Source organism: Cyanistes caeruleus, chromosome 25 (genome assembly GCF_971803275.1).
Source record: "Cyanistes caeruleus chromosome 25, bCyaCae1.hap1.1, whole genome shotgun sequence".
Taxonomy (NCBI): domain Eukaryota; kingdom Metazoa; phylum Chordata; class Aves; order Passeriformes; family Paridae; genus Cyanistes; species Cyanistes caeruleus.
Genome location: NC_141725.1, coordinates 1,646,374 through 1,664,624, shown reverse-complemented (window position 1 = coordinate 1,664,624; position 18,251 = coordinate 1,646,374). Strand labels below are relative to the sequence as shown.

At 59.1% G+C, this 18,251-nt stretch overlaps 1 protein-coding gene across 6 annotated transcripts in view; it reads right to left on the bottom strand.

The window, feature by feature from the left end:
- Positions 1 to 13,535: 13,535 nt before the first annotated feature.
- UNC13A (unc-13 homolog A) overlaps positions 13,536 to 18,251 on the bottom strand; it is a 37,392-nt gene continuing 32,676 nt past the window's right edge. For 4 of the 6 annotated variants that reach the window (XM_086862406.1, XM_086862408.1, XM_086862407.1 and 1 more), the window contains 3 exons: positions 15,839 to 15,931; positions 15,602 to 15,761; positions 13,536 to 15,347 (listed from right to left, as the gene is read on the bottom strand). In XM_086862406.1, coding sequence (XP_086718532.1) covers positions 15,059 to 15,347; positions 15,602 to 15,761; positions 15,839 to 15,931 — 542 coding nt within the window. In that variant the 3' untranslated portion in view covers positions 13,536 to 15,058. Of the gene's footprint in view, positions 15,348 to 15,601; positions 15,762 to 15,838; positions 15,932 to 17,164; positions 17,222 to 18,251 lie in introns of all 6 variants that reach the window. The other 2 variants (XM_086862404.1, XM_086862405.1) reach the window with 1 other exon arrangement.

The following is an 18,251-nucleotide window of genomic DNA, read 5'->3' as shown; positions in this document are numbered from 1 at the left end:
GCCCAAAAATGTGTGATGTGAGGTCAGGAAGTTGTGGAATGGAGGGGGCACAGTTAACACACCATGTCACAAAAAACAGACAGATTTCTATCTCCACTTTATTTTGGGGTTGCTTTGGGGGTTGTATTTTTTGGGGGATTGTTTTTGCTTTTTTTTTTTTTTTTTGTTCTTTGGTTGGGTTTGGGGGATTTTTAGTTTCTTTTTTGTTTGTTTTGTTTTGTTTTATTTTTTTATTTTTTACCTCTTTATGTATATGTAGGGAATTTATAGGAAAATATGTACTTTATTGAATAAATTTTAAAAACTAAAATATATTTTATTTTAAAAAGAAAATAACGGACCTTTAACCTTACATGGCTAAAGTACTGATTATATATTTGCTGAGCTGACTTGACGGTTATGAAAATTGTATCAAGAGTTTTATTTTTTGACTTCAAAGCCTTCTTAATAAAGACTTTTTACTATATATGAATTCTTGTGCTCACCACCGTGTCTCCTTGCCCGGAGCCTCTTGGTGCCCATTCCCGTTTCCTTGGCCCAGGGAGAAAGGTGCCAGCTTGGGGGCAGGAGCTGGAGCAGGAGCCAGTGAGGACATCTGCCACCTCCCACAGGTGGGTTTGTCCCTGTCCAGGCTGGGTGACCCTGCTCTGGGTCTGGCCTTCTCCTTGTCCCCACAGACGCTCCTGCTCCAGGCATTGTGGTGCTGCTGGACAGTCCCAAAATCCATCCCTGTGCTGGGCTGAGCCCCCAGCGTGGGCAGCAGGGGAGGGGGGATTCTGCCCCTGTGCCCCTGTGCTCAGGTGAGACCCCACCTGCAGAGCTGCCCCAGCCCTGGGGAACATCAGGAGGACGTGGAGCTGCTGGAGCCAGTCCAGAGGAGGCCACGGAGCTGCTCCAAGGGCTGGAGCCCCTCTGCTCTGGAGCCAGGCTGGGAGAGCTGGGGGTGCTCACCTGGAGAAGAGAAGGCTCCAGGGAGAGCTCAGAGCCCCTTGCAGGGCCTAAAGGGGCTCCAGGAGAGCTGGAGAGGGACTGGGGACAAGGCCTGCAGGGACAGGACACAGGGAATGGCTCCCAGTGCCAGAGGGCAGGGCTGGATGGGATATTGGGAAGGAATTGTTGGCTGGGAGGGTGGGCAGGCCCTGGCACAGGGTGCCCAGAGCAGCTGGGGCTGCCCCTGGATCCCTGGCAGTGCCCAAGGCCAGGCTGGACAGGGCTGGGAGCAGCCTGGGACAGTGGAAGGTGTCCCTGGTCATGGCAGGGGTGGCACTGGATGGGCTTTGAGGTCCCTTCCAACCCAAACCATTCTCCACGCTCATCATCCCTCACTTGGACACCCCTTGTCACTCTGTCCCCACTCTCTGGCCCCTGGTCACCAGGGCTTTGTTCTGGCCCTGCAGGGCTGGCCCAGCCACTCAGGCATGTGGGGCCAGCAGGGCTCTGCAGACAGCAGCACCCAGGGCTGTGGGGACACACGGGCAGGAGGTGGCCATGGCACACAGGGACACCCCTGGAGAGCAGCACCCATGGGCAGTGGGGACAGCCAGAGGTGTCAGAGCAGCAGAGGTGTGAGGGTGACTGATTTTTATCGTTACTGGAGTCACTGTCACAAGGGCAGTAGGGGCTGTGTGGGGTCCTTGGGGTGCCCTGCATGAGGGACCTGGCTGCCCTTGAACAAGGACAGTTTTGGGGTGTCCTAATCAGGAGAGGTCTTTGGCTGTCCTCAACAGGATCTTGGAGTGTCCCTGGTGGGAGAGGAGTGAGAGTTTGGGGTGTCTCTTGTTGGGGGTGCCTGATGAGGCTTCTTTGCATGTCCCAAGTGAGGTCTTGGGGTGCCTCTTACAGGGACCCTTGGCTTGTCCTGAATCAGGGCTCTCGAAGTGCCCGAGCTGCAAGGGGTCTCAGGCTGCAGTGGGGAGAACCTGTCCCAGCACCCCCAGGAGCTTCTCCAGCCTGGGGGCAGAATGGGGGCAAAGAGGGGCAGGGAAAAGAATCCACTCTCTCTCCAATTAGCAGCAATTAATGGCCATAAAGGGCCGCAGGTGGGGCAGTGGGAGCGATGTCCTTTGGGGTTTACCCTTTTCTCCCAGTGTGGGATAGGCTGGCAGAGATGGGGGTTGTGGGGACATGTGGGGACACTCACAGAGACCCTGGAGCTCAGGCAGGGTGGCCAAGGGAGAGCTGGTAGATGTGATAGTTCATCTCCTCCTTCTCCTGTGGAGGAACAGGAAATTCACCCTGAAGTCAGGTCACTGTGGGCCACCCTTCAGCAGCCCCAGATCTGGGGCCAAGGGACACCTTTCCCTCTCCCAGCTCAGCTCAGCAGCACTGGGGTCACATCCCCCAGGGATGCTCAGAAAGAACAACCGGGGCTCGCACTCAGCTCCATCCCTGTGCCACCCCAGAGAGCCACCTGGAAGGTGACACCAGACTTCTCCAGCAGGGAGGTTTACAGTGACCCTGTGACATTCTCCTGGATAAATCCCATCTCTAAGTACTTCTGAGTACTTCCCAAAGCGGCTGCTGGTGGTTTTTGCGTTCCCAAATGCCTGGTTAAGCAGGGAGAGAGGAGGTTTGAGCTGGCCCAGACTTCCAGGTGCTCTGGGGATGTTCAGTCCCTGCCGTTCATTTTCCAGGGAGAGGACAGACACAGCCCCACACCAGGGACCCAGGCCACGAGGAGAGGCTGCAGGGACACCCAACCCTCCCCACACAGAGTCTGGGGACTGGGGGTACCCTCCTCCCTGAGGGGGATTGGAGCCCAGGAGCTTCTCCAGCTCCTTGCCCAAGGAGCCCCTGACCTCGGTGAAGAACCCCAGGGTGACTCGGCCAACGCCGTCTTCCCTGCACCCGACTCGCCACTGATGATGAGGGACTGGTTCTCCCCAGAGCTGCAGGAGAGGACCCAGCACCTCCCAGAGGGACCTCAGCCATTCCCCTCCGCCCCCCAGGGACGCTCCCAGGGCATCCTCTCACCTCACCATCTGCCTGGAGACATCCTGTGCCACGGCAAGGATGTGGGGGTCCGTGTGCCCCCCTGCAGGGGAAAATCACCTCCTCCTCCTCCATGGGCAGCAGCTTTAGGGGTTGATGGAGATGAGGATGGAGCCTGGAGGAAGAGGGCTGTGGCAGGCAGGGGCTGTGGCAGGCAGGGGCTGTGCCAGGGCAGGGAGCAGGAGGAGGGCTCAGGGCTGACCACAGCAGCTGTAGATGGAATAGTCCTGCAGCATCCTCGGGCTCAGGACAGCCGGGGCTGAGGGGAGGAGGCAGCTGGAGCTCGCTGGGGTGGAGATGGAGCTGTGGAAGGGCTGCAAAGGGAAGGTGGCCCCACGAAAGCAGGATGGGCTATGGGGGCAGCACAGCTGGAGGGCTTCTGTCTGCAGGCCACGCTGGAGCTGGGGATCACCAGGACTCCCACCCCAGCTGAGCTGGAGGCCTTTGGGGAAGCCAGGGAGGAGCAGCTCCCCAGGCGGCCGAGGGACACGGGGCAGGCTCTGGGCACCTGCTCAGGCACCAGATGGGCCATGGCCAGTCAGTGTGTGAGCCCCTCTGGCCTGCTGAGGAGCCCAGTTTGGGGTGCAGAGTGAAACATCTCTCTCTCCTGGGGATTCCTGACTACGTGGGGAGCACAGGAGGCACCCACAGGTCTGCACAGCTCCAGCCTCATGAGCCATCCTGCAGGTGGAGGTGGAGAATGGGGTCTCCTTCCTTGTGGCCTCTGGTCATTTCTGCCGCTCTCCAGACTTGCACAGGTCTGGGCGTGTGGTCAGGGATCCACAGCAGGGAGAGGGCATCTGCAGAGAGCCATGGCCACGAGCCAGGAGAGCATCTGGCCACCAGCCTTGGAGCCAGGTGCCACAGCCCTTCCCACAGCTCTCACCTGGGACAGGTGGCCAGGCAAGCCCTGGGGCTCAGCAGGTGTGTGTCCCCCACCCCTGAAGGACTTCACACCTCCCTCACCTGGAACAATCCTCTCTGGAGCCACCCCACAGGGAGCAGGATCCCACACTCAGCACAAAACCACAGGGAAAGAGGGGAAAACTGGGCCAAAAAGCCTCAAAGCCCTGGTAGAGCTGGCAAGAGGGGGAGCAGCTGGCCCCAAGCAGGCACAGGGAGACCTGAGCCCTGGGGACAGGGAACCTGCTGCTGCTGCCCCTGTCCCTGGCACAGGTGCCCATGGTCCCACCCTGAGCATCCCTGAGAGCGCTGTCCAAACGCTCCTGGAGCTCTGGCAGCCTTGGGGCCGGGCCCATTCCCTGGGGAGCCTGGGCAGTGCCAGCACCCTCGGGGGGAAGAACCTTGCCCTGAGCTCCATCCCAAGCCCTGGCACAGCTCCAGCCCTTCCTGGGCTCCTGTCCCTGTCTCAGAGCAGAGCTCAGCCCCTGCCCCTCCAGGCCCTCAAGAAACACCACGTTTTGCTGGTTTTGCAAAATCAGGGATTGGAAATTTGGCTGCAGCAAACATTTCCAGGTCATCAGTGTCATTAGAGTCAATCACTTGAACATTGAATAGGCCAGGGAGGGAGAAGTGGAGGGGGGGGGGGGGGGGGCTGAGCTTTGGGGTCACATCCAAGAAGTCCCCAAAGAATCCCAGAACAGTTTGAGCTGAAAGGCACCTTAAACCCATCTCATTCCACTCCCTGCCATGGGCAAGGTCACCTCCCACTACCCCAGGTTGTTCCCAGCTCCATCCAACCTGGACATTTCAGGGATGGGACATCAGAATCCAAATCACTCTATGAGGATGGATGGTGAAGAGATTCCTGCAGCAGCCAGCCCCAGGTTCCTGTTGTACATGCAGGGAGGAAGGGCCTGTTTGGGGCTGTCCCCTGGCTGTGGTGATCATTTCTCACACACACCAGCACAAGAAAAGAGCCAGGCCCCATCCTGCTGCCTGTTCATGGTCCTTGATGGGCAGAGCTGGACCAGCTGAGTCGGGCAAGCAGCAGCACAGGTGGGGGCTCAGGTGACACCAAACCCTCTTCTGACCTCTGTCCAGGCCCCTACACCCACCAGGGTGAGCACCAGCACAGAGGTGACCCAGGGGACACCCAAGCCACCACAGCCCCTACAGGGTGTGGAGCCCCCAGGTGAGTAATGAGCCCCCCAGACCTGTGGGAGGTTCCCTTCACAGCACCATGGGTGGGACCCCTGAGCCCCTCACCTGCACAACCAGGCAGCCACAGGGACCCCCATAGCCACAGCCTGACCCCCCTGCTGCTGCTGCTGCTGCCAGTCCTCTGATGTTTTCTCTGCCCCTAAAAATATGAATCAGACACATTTAGAGTGAAAAAAGGTACCTTTATATGAGAAGCCTCAGGTGCACAGATTTGTCAGGTAGAAAAGGCTGAAGATGCACACTGCACGTGAGCTGTGTAAAGTTTTTATAGATTCTGCAAATTAGTACATCTAACAGGAATGCTCCAATTAGAAAAGCACTTGGTGATGTAATTCCTTGTAGGTTCCCCCCTTAGGATAAGATCCAGGTCCTGTTTACAAAAGGATGTCTCAGAAGGTGGTTTCAACCTTGGTTTCTAAGTAAAACCAAGATGGCACAGGGAACCTGGAAGTTGTTTTGCCTTTCTGCTTGGGAAAAGTGTGAAATGAAGCTGTAATATGAAGCTACAAAGCACACTGGGCAGTGCCAGCCCTTTCTGCCCTCCCAGCTCTGGCTGGGTGCTGGAGGGGTTGGGTCTGCTGGTGATAATCACAGAATCACAGACTGGTTTGGGTGGGGAGGGACCTTAAAGCGCAGCTCCTTCTGTCCCCTGCCATGGCAGGGACACCTTCCACCATCCCAGGCTGCTCCAAGCCCCGTCCAGCCTGGCCTTGGGCACTGCCAGGGATCCAGGGGCAGCCCCAGCTGCTCTGGGCACCCTGTGCCAGGGCCTGCCCACCCTCCCAGCCAACAATTCCTTCCCAATATCCCATCCATCCTGTCCTCTTTCTGCTGGACACCCAGGGCTGGGAGGGGGTGGTTGGGAGCCCCATGGGGCAGGGCTGTGCTGGGTCCTTCCCCCAGGGCCAGTGCTCCAGTGCCCAGAGCACCAGAGATACCGAGGGTCATTCCCTGTTCCTCCTGGGTAAGGTCCTGGCTGTGCAGGGGTGGGGAAGGGTGGGCAGGGCTGTCCCCAGGGCTGGCTGTCCCTCTGTCCTCACCCTGACGCTGGGGAAGGAGTGCTGGGGCCAGAGATCCCAGTGCTGGCTGTTCACTGGGAATTCCATCCCTCTGCTCTGTGGGATGTGGGGGCAGCCTGGGGGTCCCTGGTGTGTGTGGACATGAGGGGCCCCTCCCTTGCTGTGCCTGCAGGTGTCACTGAGCCCGAGCAGCTGGTGCTGTTCAGCATCTCGGCTGCCATCTCGGCCTTGGGCAATGTCGTGATGAGAGGGTGGCGTGGGGACAGCCGTGGGGACAGCCATGTGGAGCTGGAAGAGGACTTGATGCCACCTTAAACTGTCCCCAGAGCTGTAGCCAGGCCAGGTCTCAGTGTGCAGGACTGTCCCTCTGCAGCCAGGCCCTGGGACTATTCTGAGCTCTGCTGGACGTGGAGGTGTCACAGGTGATGTGCTGGCTCTGCCACCACAAGCTGCTCCCTGCTGCAAGGCCTTGGCCTGTCCAGGCAGCAGGTGCTGGATTCTGGGACACCCTGGCCAAGCACATGCATGGACAGGTCTTCAGCTGCATGGTCAGGAAGGTCAGCTGTGCCTTGTGGTCACTGAAGGGTTACCACACCTCTGTTGGCATCCTGGACATCTGTGGGAAAGAGCAGCTGCCCTCTCCTGGGCTGCCTGGAAGAACCCGACCCTGCTGCTCCAGCTGGGACACAGCCGTGCCTGTCCCTGCAGTGGGGACAGCTGAGGGCCCCAGGTGGCTCTGCCTGGGCTGTGCCTCACGCTGGTCTCTGCTGCCCACAGGTCTGAGATGTTCAAACACAACAGCTTTGAGCAGTTCTGCATCAACTACAGCAACGAGAAGTTCCAGCAGCACCTGGTGGGTATCGCCCAGGGGATCCTCAGGGGTGTCCCTTTGCTGTGAGCCACTGTGGGGGGCTTGTATGTCCCTGCTGATTTGTGCTCTCTGTCTCCATCGTGGCTGTGTTGCAGCCCCTGCAAGCCCAGGGCTCAGTCCCTGCTCTCTCCCAAAGTGCTCCACAGAAAGGGCTGCTCAGGGGGCTTATGGAAACCAAGTTGCTGCTTGGGGGCTGAGCACCTTTGTCCCCTCCTGCCCACTCCTGATTTCCTGTCTCTGCCTTCCAGCACATCTTCAAGCTGGATCAGGAGTACGTAACCGAGAGGATCCCTTGGGCGTTTGTCACCTTCTGTGACATCCAGCAGTCCCTGGAGCTCCTGGAGGGCCAGCTTGGCATCCTGGACCTGCTGAATTGTGGTAGTGCATATTTCTGGGAGTTACTTTGTTTTCTCTGTGACGTGTTTTTCCCCTCCCCTCCTGTCCCTAAAACGTTACCCCATTGCTTGGTGTTGTGTGTCCCCCCACCCCTCTCCCGAGGTTTGAAAGAGTCCGGGAAAGAGTAACCGGCCCTCTTCTCTCTCTGGCAGCTAGCCAGAATAAACATCCTCCGATCCCCCGGAGGGAGAAGCAGCACCTTTTGGTCTTTTCTTGGTCTCGAAGAGCCTCCCTGACCCCTCCATTCGACAGAGCTAGTGTGGATTTACTTCGGGGGGCAAAGGGAAGGTCTCTTGACTGAATGAGGAGTGAGGTGGGTGAGGGCTGCTGGGACCACCAGAGCCCCCCTCTGGCTCTGCTGGCACCAGAGTATCCCTTGCAGGTGCTTTTCCCCGTGTGCTGGTGCCCAGTGAGGCACAGAAATGGGTGAGCTGGGGATGAGCTCTGCCTCTGAGGAGGGTGGACGGGAAGGATCCCCCTCGGAGGAGCCTGGGGACGGCTCTGTGCTGGCACTGACTCTCCCTTTGCCGCAGGACCCAGCAAGTCCCAGCGTGGGAGGACCCAGGTGTTTTCTGGGCTGGCCAGGTGCTGTGCTGGAGGAGCTGCAGGCAGCCTGCACCAGCCACAGGGCACCTGCAGGGCCGTGCTGTGCCCCCAGCCCCGTGCCCAGGGGCTGCTGGCCCCAGGTGAGCAGGGACAGGGCTGGGGACAGATGGCAGTGCTGCCAGCTCTGGGCTGGGCTCTGACACCGGTGGCCCCGTGGGATGGGGTGCGGGCTCTGCCCAGGGCTTTGTCCTCCCCCTCCCCAGGGAGCTTGCCCTGCTCTGTCCCCTTTCTTTCAGTCCTTGTTGTCCCTTCCCTGGGCTCTGCCACCACTTGCTCAACTCTGTTCCCCCTCCAGGCTCTGCCACCTCCTGCCCAGCTCCCTGTTCCCTGTCTTGGCTCCGTGCTCCCTGCCCAGCTCCCTGCCCTCCCCACAGGTTTGTGAGGATGCTGAGGAAGACCAGGGCTGCTGTGGTGCTGCAGAAGACTTTGCAGGTGGTCCTGGCCTGACACTTGTTCCTGCCCTGGGCTGTCACCGCCAGGCCTTTGCCCAGGGCCTGTTTGCCCGGTGCTGAGAGGTGGGAGCCCAGCAGGGCAGGGGGTGCCTGGGTCCCCTCTGGGGGTGCTGCTGGTGCCACTGCCCTGTCTCTGCCCCCACAGGTGGTGTGGCACCGCAAGGCTGTGCTGATCCAGGCCATGGTCTTGGTCAAGCACTAAGGGTGTGGAGATCAAGGTGATCCAGCTGCAGTGCAGGCTGGATGAGCCCCTGGGTCCTGGTCCAGGAGAAGTTGTGCCTTTGGGCTTTGTTCTTGTTTTCCTGTGCTCCTTGGTGGCATTGGGATGGGTGGGACACTCCTGGGTGCAGCCTTGCAGCAGAGTCATGTGCCAGGGGCAGTTCTGGTGCAGCACATCCCATTCTGCTGCTGCTGCTGTCCATGCAGGGCAGCCCCCAGGCCCCACTCACCTGCACGCTGCTGGGGCAGCGGGGGCTGCTGTGCTCCTCCAGCCCCAAGGCTGGGGTGTACGCCTGGAGGATCCTCACAGCCTGGAGGAGAGGGTGGGGACGTGGGCATGTCCTGGCATTTCTGGGGACAGCGTGGTCCCCAGCCCAGGGCAGCCAAGGAAGGGGTTGGCCAGGGGCTCCAGTTTCCCTGCCAGGCCCCCCTCCACGGAAGCCACCTCATCCTGCAGGTTCTCGTGTGCTCCAGGTGGGTCTATTTCTGCCCCAGGCTCTTGTGGCTCTGTGGGGACGGACCCAGCGCAGGGGGGACAGCCACACCGTGACCCCTCGGACAGGGGACGTGCACAGACACACCCAGCCTGCAGGAGCTGCCCACAGCCAGGGGGATGAGGGATCAGGGCATTCATGCCTTCACAGCCTCCATCTCCACCAAGTGCTGCAGGAAGGCAGAAGGGAGGTACAGGCTGAGCCCAGCCCAGTGGGCTCCCTCCAGGGACCACTCCATGCCCTGTGGAGCCCCAGAGGGGTGGGAGCATCCCCCTGGCCCAGGCAGCTGTGCCTCTCCAGCTGTGCCAGCTGCTGGACCTGGCCATCATGGGCCGTGTCCTCCTGCATCTCATCCCGCAGGCCCTGCGGCCCCTGCAGCTGCTGTTTCTCCTGGGCCCGAGGTGACAGGCACACCTGATGCCGTTTGGTTTCACCCTTTTTCCCCTATGTTATCTGTATTTGTCACACACATATTTGTAACTGTAGCCTATTGTATTACTTCCTAGTTTTTCCAGTACTTTTCCATGGCCTTTCCCTAAGCAGAAAGACGAAACAAATTCCAGAGCTCCAAGCCCCAGGAGGTGCAGGGCCGATGTGATATCTTGGTTCTTCTTGGGAACCAAGGCCATGAACAACTTTTTGAGATACATTTTCATGGACAAAGTACAGCTAGTACCAAGGGGAGGGGCTCCAAAGAAGGGGTTTGATCTGGGGGGAGATTGAATCACCACTTGTCCTCCTAATTGGTGCTTTCTATCAATTATGCTAATTTCCTCAAACCTATAAATATGTACTCATCCCTGTGGGGTTGGGCTTTTGTGGACATCTTTCCATGACTGCCTCTGAAGGCCTTTATGATGGAATAGAGAAAATAAAGATCTGTTCTTATATTACCTCCTTACTAAAATTATCTCAAATTTCATTTCCAGTTTGGGAAAAAGGCAACAGAGCATCAGGCAGGACCGGGAACAGGGGCAGGGGCTCATCCCCATGTGTCACATCACTGAGAGGCCCATGGACTCAGAGGCTGCCCCTCTGTAATGAGACCCCATTTCACACCATCTCTTTGGAGTTCTGAGCCTTGGGATGCCCCCACACAGAGCTCAGCTGTCCCTGACCTGCCACCCCCATGGGCTCTAAAGCCTCCAAAGCAAAGCTCATGTGAGGGTCCCTTTCCCACCTCCAGGCTGCTCCCCACAGCAGGATTGCCCTGCCCTGTTTCCTCCAACTCCCAGACAGGATCACACCACCTCCTTCATCCTCCAGAGACACCCCCAGAACTGGAGCAGGGACAGAGCAGAGAAACCCAGATGATGAAAAGGGATGCTGCCAACATCCCGCTGGGGCAGTCCCCATCTGACCCCTGTCCCCACAGGACCATGTGGCTGCAGGACCTGTACGGGGAGGAGCCCAAGCAGCTCCTGGTGGACACCAGCCACATCTTCCTTGTGCAGCTGCCCTCCACTGCCTCCCTGCTGCACCTGGCTGAGCTCCACATCCCTGAGACCCTCAACCTGGCCTGCCTTGGCTGCCTCTGAGCCTGGGGCTGCCCCTGGACTGCTGCCAGTGTCCCATTTCGAGGTATCTGAACCCTCTGAAGTTTGGGAAGGCCATGAGGGCAGAGGTCCAGCACCTTTTGAGTTTTCACTGGGTTGTTTGGCCACCTTTTAATCCATTGGAGCTAATAAAAGTCTTTGCATGGAACTCTGGCCTTGAGGCTGTTTGCAGGCTGCTGGGAGGGAGTTTAAGGAGGGAGGGAGGTGTGAGGGAGCTCTATAGCCCTACAGAAGGGGTGGTCAGCAGGCTTAGAACAGATTTATCTGCTTCCTGTCAAGACAGGGAGGATTTATTTGAATGACCTGGCTTAGCTGATGACATGCAGACTTTAACTCCTCAGCCTGTTAGGGTTAGGAGTGTTGGCAGGAGTCACCAGCTGGAACAGGAGCATTTCTAGAAAGGTTTGGCACAGTTAATCACAGCTGGGCTTCTCTTGAGAAGAAGTAAAGAATTGTACACTCCTACCTGAACCACCTGTGCAGTTCCAGTTAAACTCTCCTGAGGAATTCCTCTGAGGAATTGCAGTATCTCCTGAAGCCAAGCTTCCCCTTTCCTCACAAACAGCATCTATTGCAGGAGTAGATGAACTAATCCCATGAAAATGCTGTGTCCTGGTCTTGAGTTACAATGGCTTTGGGAGCCTTAGGACTGAGAGGTGCATGAAGGTGGAAGGATGAAGTGTCATGACAATCAGGGCTCAGAGGGACTAGAATTTAAATTCAAGAACCCAAGTATTTTCCACTCTGAGACTGAGGTGTGATTTGATGGTAGGAAGATGGACCAGCAATAGCCAATCCAGCCCTGTGGCAGTGGAAGCCATTCCCTGTGTCCTGTCCCTCCAGGCCTTGTCCCCAGTCCCTCTCCAGCTCTCCTGGAGCCCCTTTAGGCCCTGCAAGGGGCTCTGAGCTCTCCCTGGAGCCTTCTCTTCTCCAGACTTAAAGGATTTTGATGACACCAGGTCCTGCTGGCTGGGAGAGACTCCATTTTCCGCTTGTGGTGGGTTTGGGTTTTCCAGTGCCCATCATTGATCCCAGAGCTCACAGACCCAGAGACCAGCAGGCTCACTCAGAGCTTCACTTGGACTTACTGAACAGGGTTTGAGGGCAGCTCTGTCATGGACTGTATTTATTGTCCTGCTCACAGTGGGCATAAGTGATTATATTGTTTAATTGTTGTTAATCAACTCCTCTGAGGATCATGGGAAATAGAAGTAAATCATAAAACCCCTTACCCCCACCTCTCCCTTCTCCAAAGGCTCAGCTTCCCTCCCGAATTCTCCACCTCCTCCCCCACAGCTGTGCAGGAGGATGGGCAATGGGGGTTGTGCTCGGTCCATCACCCCTTGTCTCTGCTGCTCCTTCCTCCTCCTCCTCCTCCTCCTCCTCTTCCCCTGCTCTAGTGTAGGGCTCCTCCCAAGGGCACCAGTTCTTCAGGAACCCCCACCATGGATGGATCCCTGGAGTTCTGCCTGAGCTGCTCCAGCCTCAGGTGCTGCCAGGAGCCAGCCCTAGCACAGCACAGGCTGAGAGCTCCCTCAGGGCACATCCTCCTGCTCTGCTCAGGGTCCTCCAGGGGCTGCAGCTGCGTCTCTGCTCCCCATGCACCTCCCTGGGCTGCAGGGGCACAGCTTGTGTTGCCATGGCCTTCCAAGGAACCTCTGCTCTCTTTTCATAGAGGCACAGGAGCACCATGTGAAATTATGATGATTAAAGCTAATTAATTAATCTAGAAAACCTCAACAAAGGGTGTATCCATCACAGATCACTGGAAAAAAGAGCCCAAGAACAAGGATGGGGTTGAAGTTGAGCTTTAAAGGCCTTTCAGCCTAAGCTATTCCATGATTCTAGCAAAGCCTGGTGGCAGCCCCACAATTCTTAAGGCTGGCTGGTGACTCTGCCAGAACCCAGGACAGCCCCAGCTCACTCTGTACATCATCAGTACATTCACCAAACCCACATCAATCCAAGTTAGTGGGGAAAATGTTTTGAGGGACTGTGTCAAAAGCCTCACAGAAGTCCAGGCTGGTGCCATCAACACCTCATCCTTTATCTGCTGATGGAGTCACCCCATCATGGAAGGCCAGCAAGGGATGGGTTTGCCCTCCGAGAGGCTGAGCTGGCTGTCCTTGATCATGGGAGCATGCCTGGGAACTATCAGCATTGTGCTGGGAGTGGTGTCATCCCCCAGGACATGTCTGTCCCAGCTCTGCAGCTCCTCCCGAGGGGAGGCGGAGGGGCAGGGGCTGACCTCTGCTCTGGGACAGGGACAGGAGCCCAGGAAGGGCTGGAGCTGTGCCAGGGCTTGGGATGGATCTCAGGGCAAGGTTCTTTCCCCCGAGGCTGCTGGCACTGCCCAGGCTCCCCAGGGAATGGGCCCGGCCCCAAGGCTGCCAGAGCTCCAGGAGCGTTTGGACAGCGCTCTCAGGGATGCTCAGGGTGGGCTTGTTGGGATCTCCTGGTTAATGCCAGGAATTGGACTGGATGATCCTTGTGGGTCCCTTCCATCTCAGGATATTCCAGGATTCTGTGTTCCTGTGATTCCATTTAACACCTATCCTTGATTTTGCAAAGGCGCTGTCAGGGAGGCTGAGTGGCAACAGGGATCACCCCTGGGCTATTGGTCCTTGGAGCTGGTTATCCTTGAGCTGGTTATCCTTGAGCTGGTTATCCTTGGAGCTGAATATCCTTGAGCTGGATATCCTTGGAGCTGGTTATCCCTGGAGCTGGATATCCCTGGTTTTCCCTCTAAAGGTGAAAGTGATGCCCCGAGGTGCCCATCCCCTCCCAACTCCCGACAGGAGCCTCAGTGAAGGGTGTGCTTTTTAATGTCAGTAATAATAAAATATTTTTACAGAGCCCAAAAAATTCAAAATAGTGCAAAACATCTCACTGTCATGCATCCATGGGAGCCGCCGCCGTGGGCGGGACAGACACACAGGCATCGGTGACACTGTGCTACAGGAGCAGAACTGGTCAGGTCAATCACATGCCAAACAGGACAGTCTGGGGAGGGGCACAGGCCCGGGGGCACCACGGTTGGGCTGCGGGGCCGAGCCCCAGCCTGGCTGTGCAGGGGCAGCCGGTAGAAAAAGGGTGTAAACATTGAACAGAAACGAGAGAAAAGTGAAACCCTTTGGTCCCAGGCAAACCCTCTTGACAAAGGAGCGTGGGGGCCAGTGGGGGTACCCTGTTTTGGGACGGGAGGGGGCTGAGAGAGCTGTATTGACTTGTGGGGTCATTAGGCCTCCATCTGCCCCAGGACTCGGGGCAAACTGGCCAGCTGGGGTGGCCACCCCAACACCACACACCCAGGCCTCCCAGGCACTCACACGAGACATGCACACCACTTGGCACACAGAAATGGTGCTCACTGGGGAACTGGGGGCACAGAACTGGTGCTTACTGGGGGGCTGGAGGGAGGGCTACTCTGGGGTGGGATGGGAAGGGTTTTGCTTGCGCCAAGGAGATCCCATGGGCTGCACTGCTCAGGGAGGCTGGTCCCCACCGGCCAGAGCGAAGAGGAGTGAGTCCCTCTGCTCTGGTGCCCCCAGCCCCTGCCTCCCCAAGCCCTGGCACCTTGTGGGGGGCAGTGGGGTAGCCCACGGTGGCAGCAAGGCAGGGAAGACAGGATATGGGCCGGGGGCTGCTCCCGACCCTGGTGATGCTGCTGCCAGCCAGGGAGGGGACCCTGTGCAGGGCCTGTGGGGGCTGCACCCGCCAACCCAACAGCCCCAATAGCCCTTCCGGGTGCAGGACACAGCCTGTCCAGCTGCCCTGTATGTACAGCTATTTACATATGTACACAGATGTGCTCAGGGCTGGCAGCTGCCCTGCCCTCAGGACACACCACTACGCTCAGGGATGGGGACAAGGGGCCATCACACTGTGCCAGCCACTCACCACCACCCACACATGGCACGAGACACACACACCCTCCGCAGCCCTTTCCTTGTGGCACTCGGTGAGGTTTGGGGCTGGGTGGGACAGTGGAGGTTCAGGGATGGGCCACTGGGGTTCCTCCATCTCAGACAGGCTGGGGAAGGGCAGATTGCTCCCCTCACCCAGGCTCGGCTCCAGCCCTTCCCTGCAGCCTGCCCAACCCCAGCACCTTCCTGCGGGGTGCGGCGGGGGCCTGGCTGGGTTCGGCACGGCTGGCACTCAGCCAGCGTGGCCAGGGAGGGATGGGAGGGTCTGTCACTGCAGCCACAGCACCCCCTCCCCAGGGCCGGGGCAGCGACTCCTCTGTGGCCACTCCTATGGCTTATCCAGGGCTAGAGGATTCTGTCAGGGGGTCGGGAGCGGGGAGCGAGGGCTGGGGGGCCAAGGGGCTTTAACTGCTGCCCTCCTCGGCCGAGCGCGTGTCCGACTTGAGCTTGACAAACTCCTTGGCCACCTCGTCGTTGTTGCGCTGGGAGAGGATGCGGAGCACGGTGAGCCCGGTGTCGTCCATGTGGATGCGGCGGCCCAGGGGCAGCCAGCAGGCACAGCCGGGGCGCTGCAGGATGTCCCGGAGCTGCAGCACGGCGATGCCCACGGTGCGGTCCTCCCGGGCGAAGCAGTAATCCTTCACACACACCTGCAGCTCGTAGCACTCGGGGCCTGTCTCGGTCCCCAGCGTGCTGAGGGGGGCAAGGGACAGGCGGTGTTGGCAGGTGGGGTCACACTGCACCCCTAGCCCGGCTCTCTAACAGCCCCCATGCCCCTAGAAAAGCCTTTTCTTTCTAACCTGTTCCCCTCTCATTTACCAATGAGAAAATACCTAAACATGCCATCGGGGATGAGCAAACTCCCTGGCAGACCCCAAAAGGTCCCCATGTGCTGGGGACACATCCCCCAGCCTGTCCCCACACCCCCAGCCCGTGGTGCCACTCACAACTGGAAGCTCTCGTTGTACTTGGGGGCCCAGCTGTTGTTCTTGGATTTGGTGGCAAATTTTCTCTTCTTGTCACTGAGGTGGGGCCCAATGATGTTGACCTCGATGAAGGGCCGGAAGATGCCTGAGGTCTGCCACTTGAGGTCATTGGCAGCCACCACTGCAATGAGGGGACAGGTGAGGCTCACAGAGCACTGTCACCTGCCCAACCCCAGCACTCTGGCCAGCAGAACCCACCTTTGACGGTGACTTTGTGCTCACCACTGCTGGGGTGGGTCAAGAGCTCCACGTGGATAGACACCTCCCCAACGGGGTCATCCACACCGGAGCCTGTGACAGAGGGAGGAGATGGAAGTGCCTGTTTCCCCAATGCTCCTGCCATGCCCTGCCCAACACTAACCCCACTGAGGAGGCAGGTCACCCACCGCGGGGTGGACAGGGGTGGGCGTTAGGGTGTGTCCCAAGGGGTTGTGGGCACAACGCTGTGGGTGCAGCGGCTGTGATGGACATGGCAGGACACCCCCAGCAGCAGACTGACTCTGCCATCCCACCCCTGTGAACCCCCCCTTGCCCAGGCAGGGCTGAGGGGCCTGTCCGGGATGGGGCAGAGGAGAGCGGCCCAGCTCCCCGTGCTCTGCAGGGGTGGCAGTGTCACGGGCACTGGGCAGGAGGGACCCGGCCAGGGCAGCCACAGCTCTAGCTGGGTCTTGAGGCTGACCTGCCCCCTCAGACCCCTCCATCCCAGGGACCACATCAAGCCCAGGGGTCCCCGAGCCTGGGGACCTCAGCCCACCCCACACCACCCCAGAGTTGTGCATGCACCCATCGGTGAAGGATGGGGGTGCAAGGCAGAGGGACAGGCTCTGTGGCTCTGATGGGGCCACAGGGATCCAACAGGGCTCAGTGACAAGATCTCAGAGTGGGAATAGCAGTGGAAGGAGGACAAGTCCCCATGTGTCACTGAGGGTGCCAGGCCGGGCCGAGGCTGGCGATGGCACGTTCCCCTCCACCCCCCCGGCCCCCGCATGCTGAGCCGGGATGGAGGCGATGGCGGGTGGGGAGGGGGTCTGGGCATGGAAGGCCAAGCAGGGGTGCAGCCCCGGCCCCCAGCGGGGTGTGATGGAGGCCAAGCAGGGCCCGTGGGGGGCTCATTCCCTGCGCCCCAGGACAGGCAGACGGAGCGCGCCGGAGCAGGGCTAGTAATGGTCCTTAGGGCAGCAGGGGGGGCAGGAAGGGCACAGGACGTGGCATGGCCTCCCCTAGGGCCACATGTCCCAGGGGGAGGTCACGGTGGGTGCCCACCCGCAGGCAGAAGTGCTGAGGGCAATGTGAGAAGAGCATGCGGGCAGACACCCCTATTCCCATGGGGACAGCCCCCGACCCGCTCTGGGGGTGCTCAATATGGCTGAGCACAGTTCCTCCAAAATCCCCCCAGAGCAGCCCTGGGAGTGGCAGTTTGCCCATTCTGGGGGTCCCCAGGCCACCCCAGCCCGCAGTGCTGGGACTGTTACTAGCCCAGGCCGGCGGCAGGCAGGTGCAGGGGTGGGCGAGTAGCACACGTACCCTTCTCAGGATAAACCTCTTCACTAAGGGTAAACCTAATCCCTTTCCCACCATGCACTAGTGGGAAGGAGAGAGAAAGAGACAGAGACACGGCACAGAGTACACAAAGAGAGGAGGAAGGAGATGACAACGAAGAGAGAAGGGAGGAGATGCAAAAGAAGGGAGGAGGGTAGAGATGAAAAAGAGAGGAAGAAGGAGATGAGGAAGAGCAGACGGAGGAGATGACGTGTGTGGGGAACAGGAACAGTGGGAGGGGGGGAAACAAAGAGAAAGAGAGATCAGATCTCGCAGACAGACTGGTGGCCAAGCACCCGGACAACACTGCAGCGACACAGGAGTGCCAGGCACCCCCAGCTCCGAGTGTGGGCTCCTGGGGACAGGGAACACCCAGGGGTGCTGGCACCCACCAGACCCAACCCCACGCCCCCGACATGGCTGGCACAGGAGGCACAGACACGACAGACGTCCCTTGAAGGAGACTCACGGACAGCAAACGCACGTCCCACTCCCCGAGGACGCAGACAAGCCTGGCTGGGGCACCCTGTGGTGGCCCGTGACCACCTCTGACCATCTCAGGGCCCCCCTCCAGCAGCCAAGGGACAGAATAAAGGGCAGTGTTTAGAGCTGAGGGCTGATCCTGCCCTGGAAGGTGCCCAGCATCCTGCACTGCACCCCAGAGTCGAGATCAGGGGCTTGGAAACCTTGTATAGCCAGGACAGGCCCTGGCACAACATCCGGATCTCGTGGGCCCCGTGACTGGTCTGTGCTGGGTGCCTGGGGCCACCCAGAGGGGACAAATACTGTGACACCTGGATGGAGTGTGACCTTCCCCCCACCCACAGGCCCCATTTCCATGCCTGTCCAGCAATGCTCTGGCCCTGGGGACCCACTGCTCTTGCTGGTGGGGGACTGGGGAGTGCCAGGCTGCTGCTGTTGGACACCCACAGCCCCTCTTCACCTGCAAAGCACAGGAGGAAAAAACCCTTCCTTCCCTACCCATCTCCCCCCTCTGTGAGCCTGACTGGGACCCCCAGCCCCAACTGAGACAGAGCCAAGGTGGATCCTGGTCATGGAGCAGCCGAGCCCC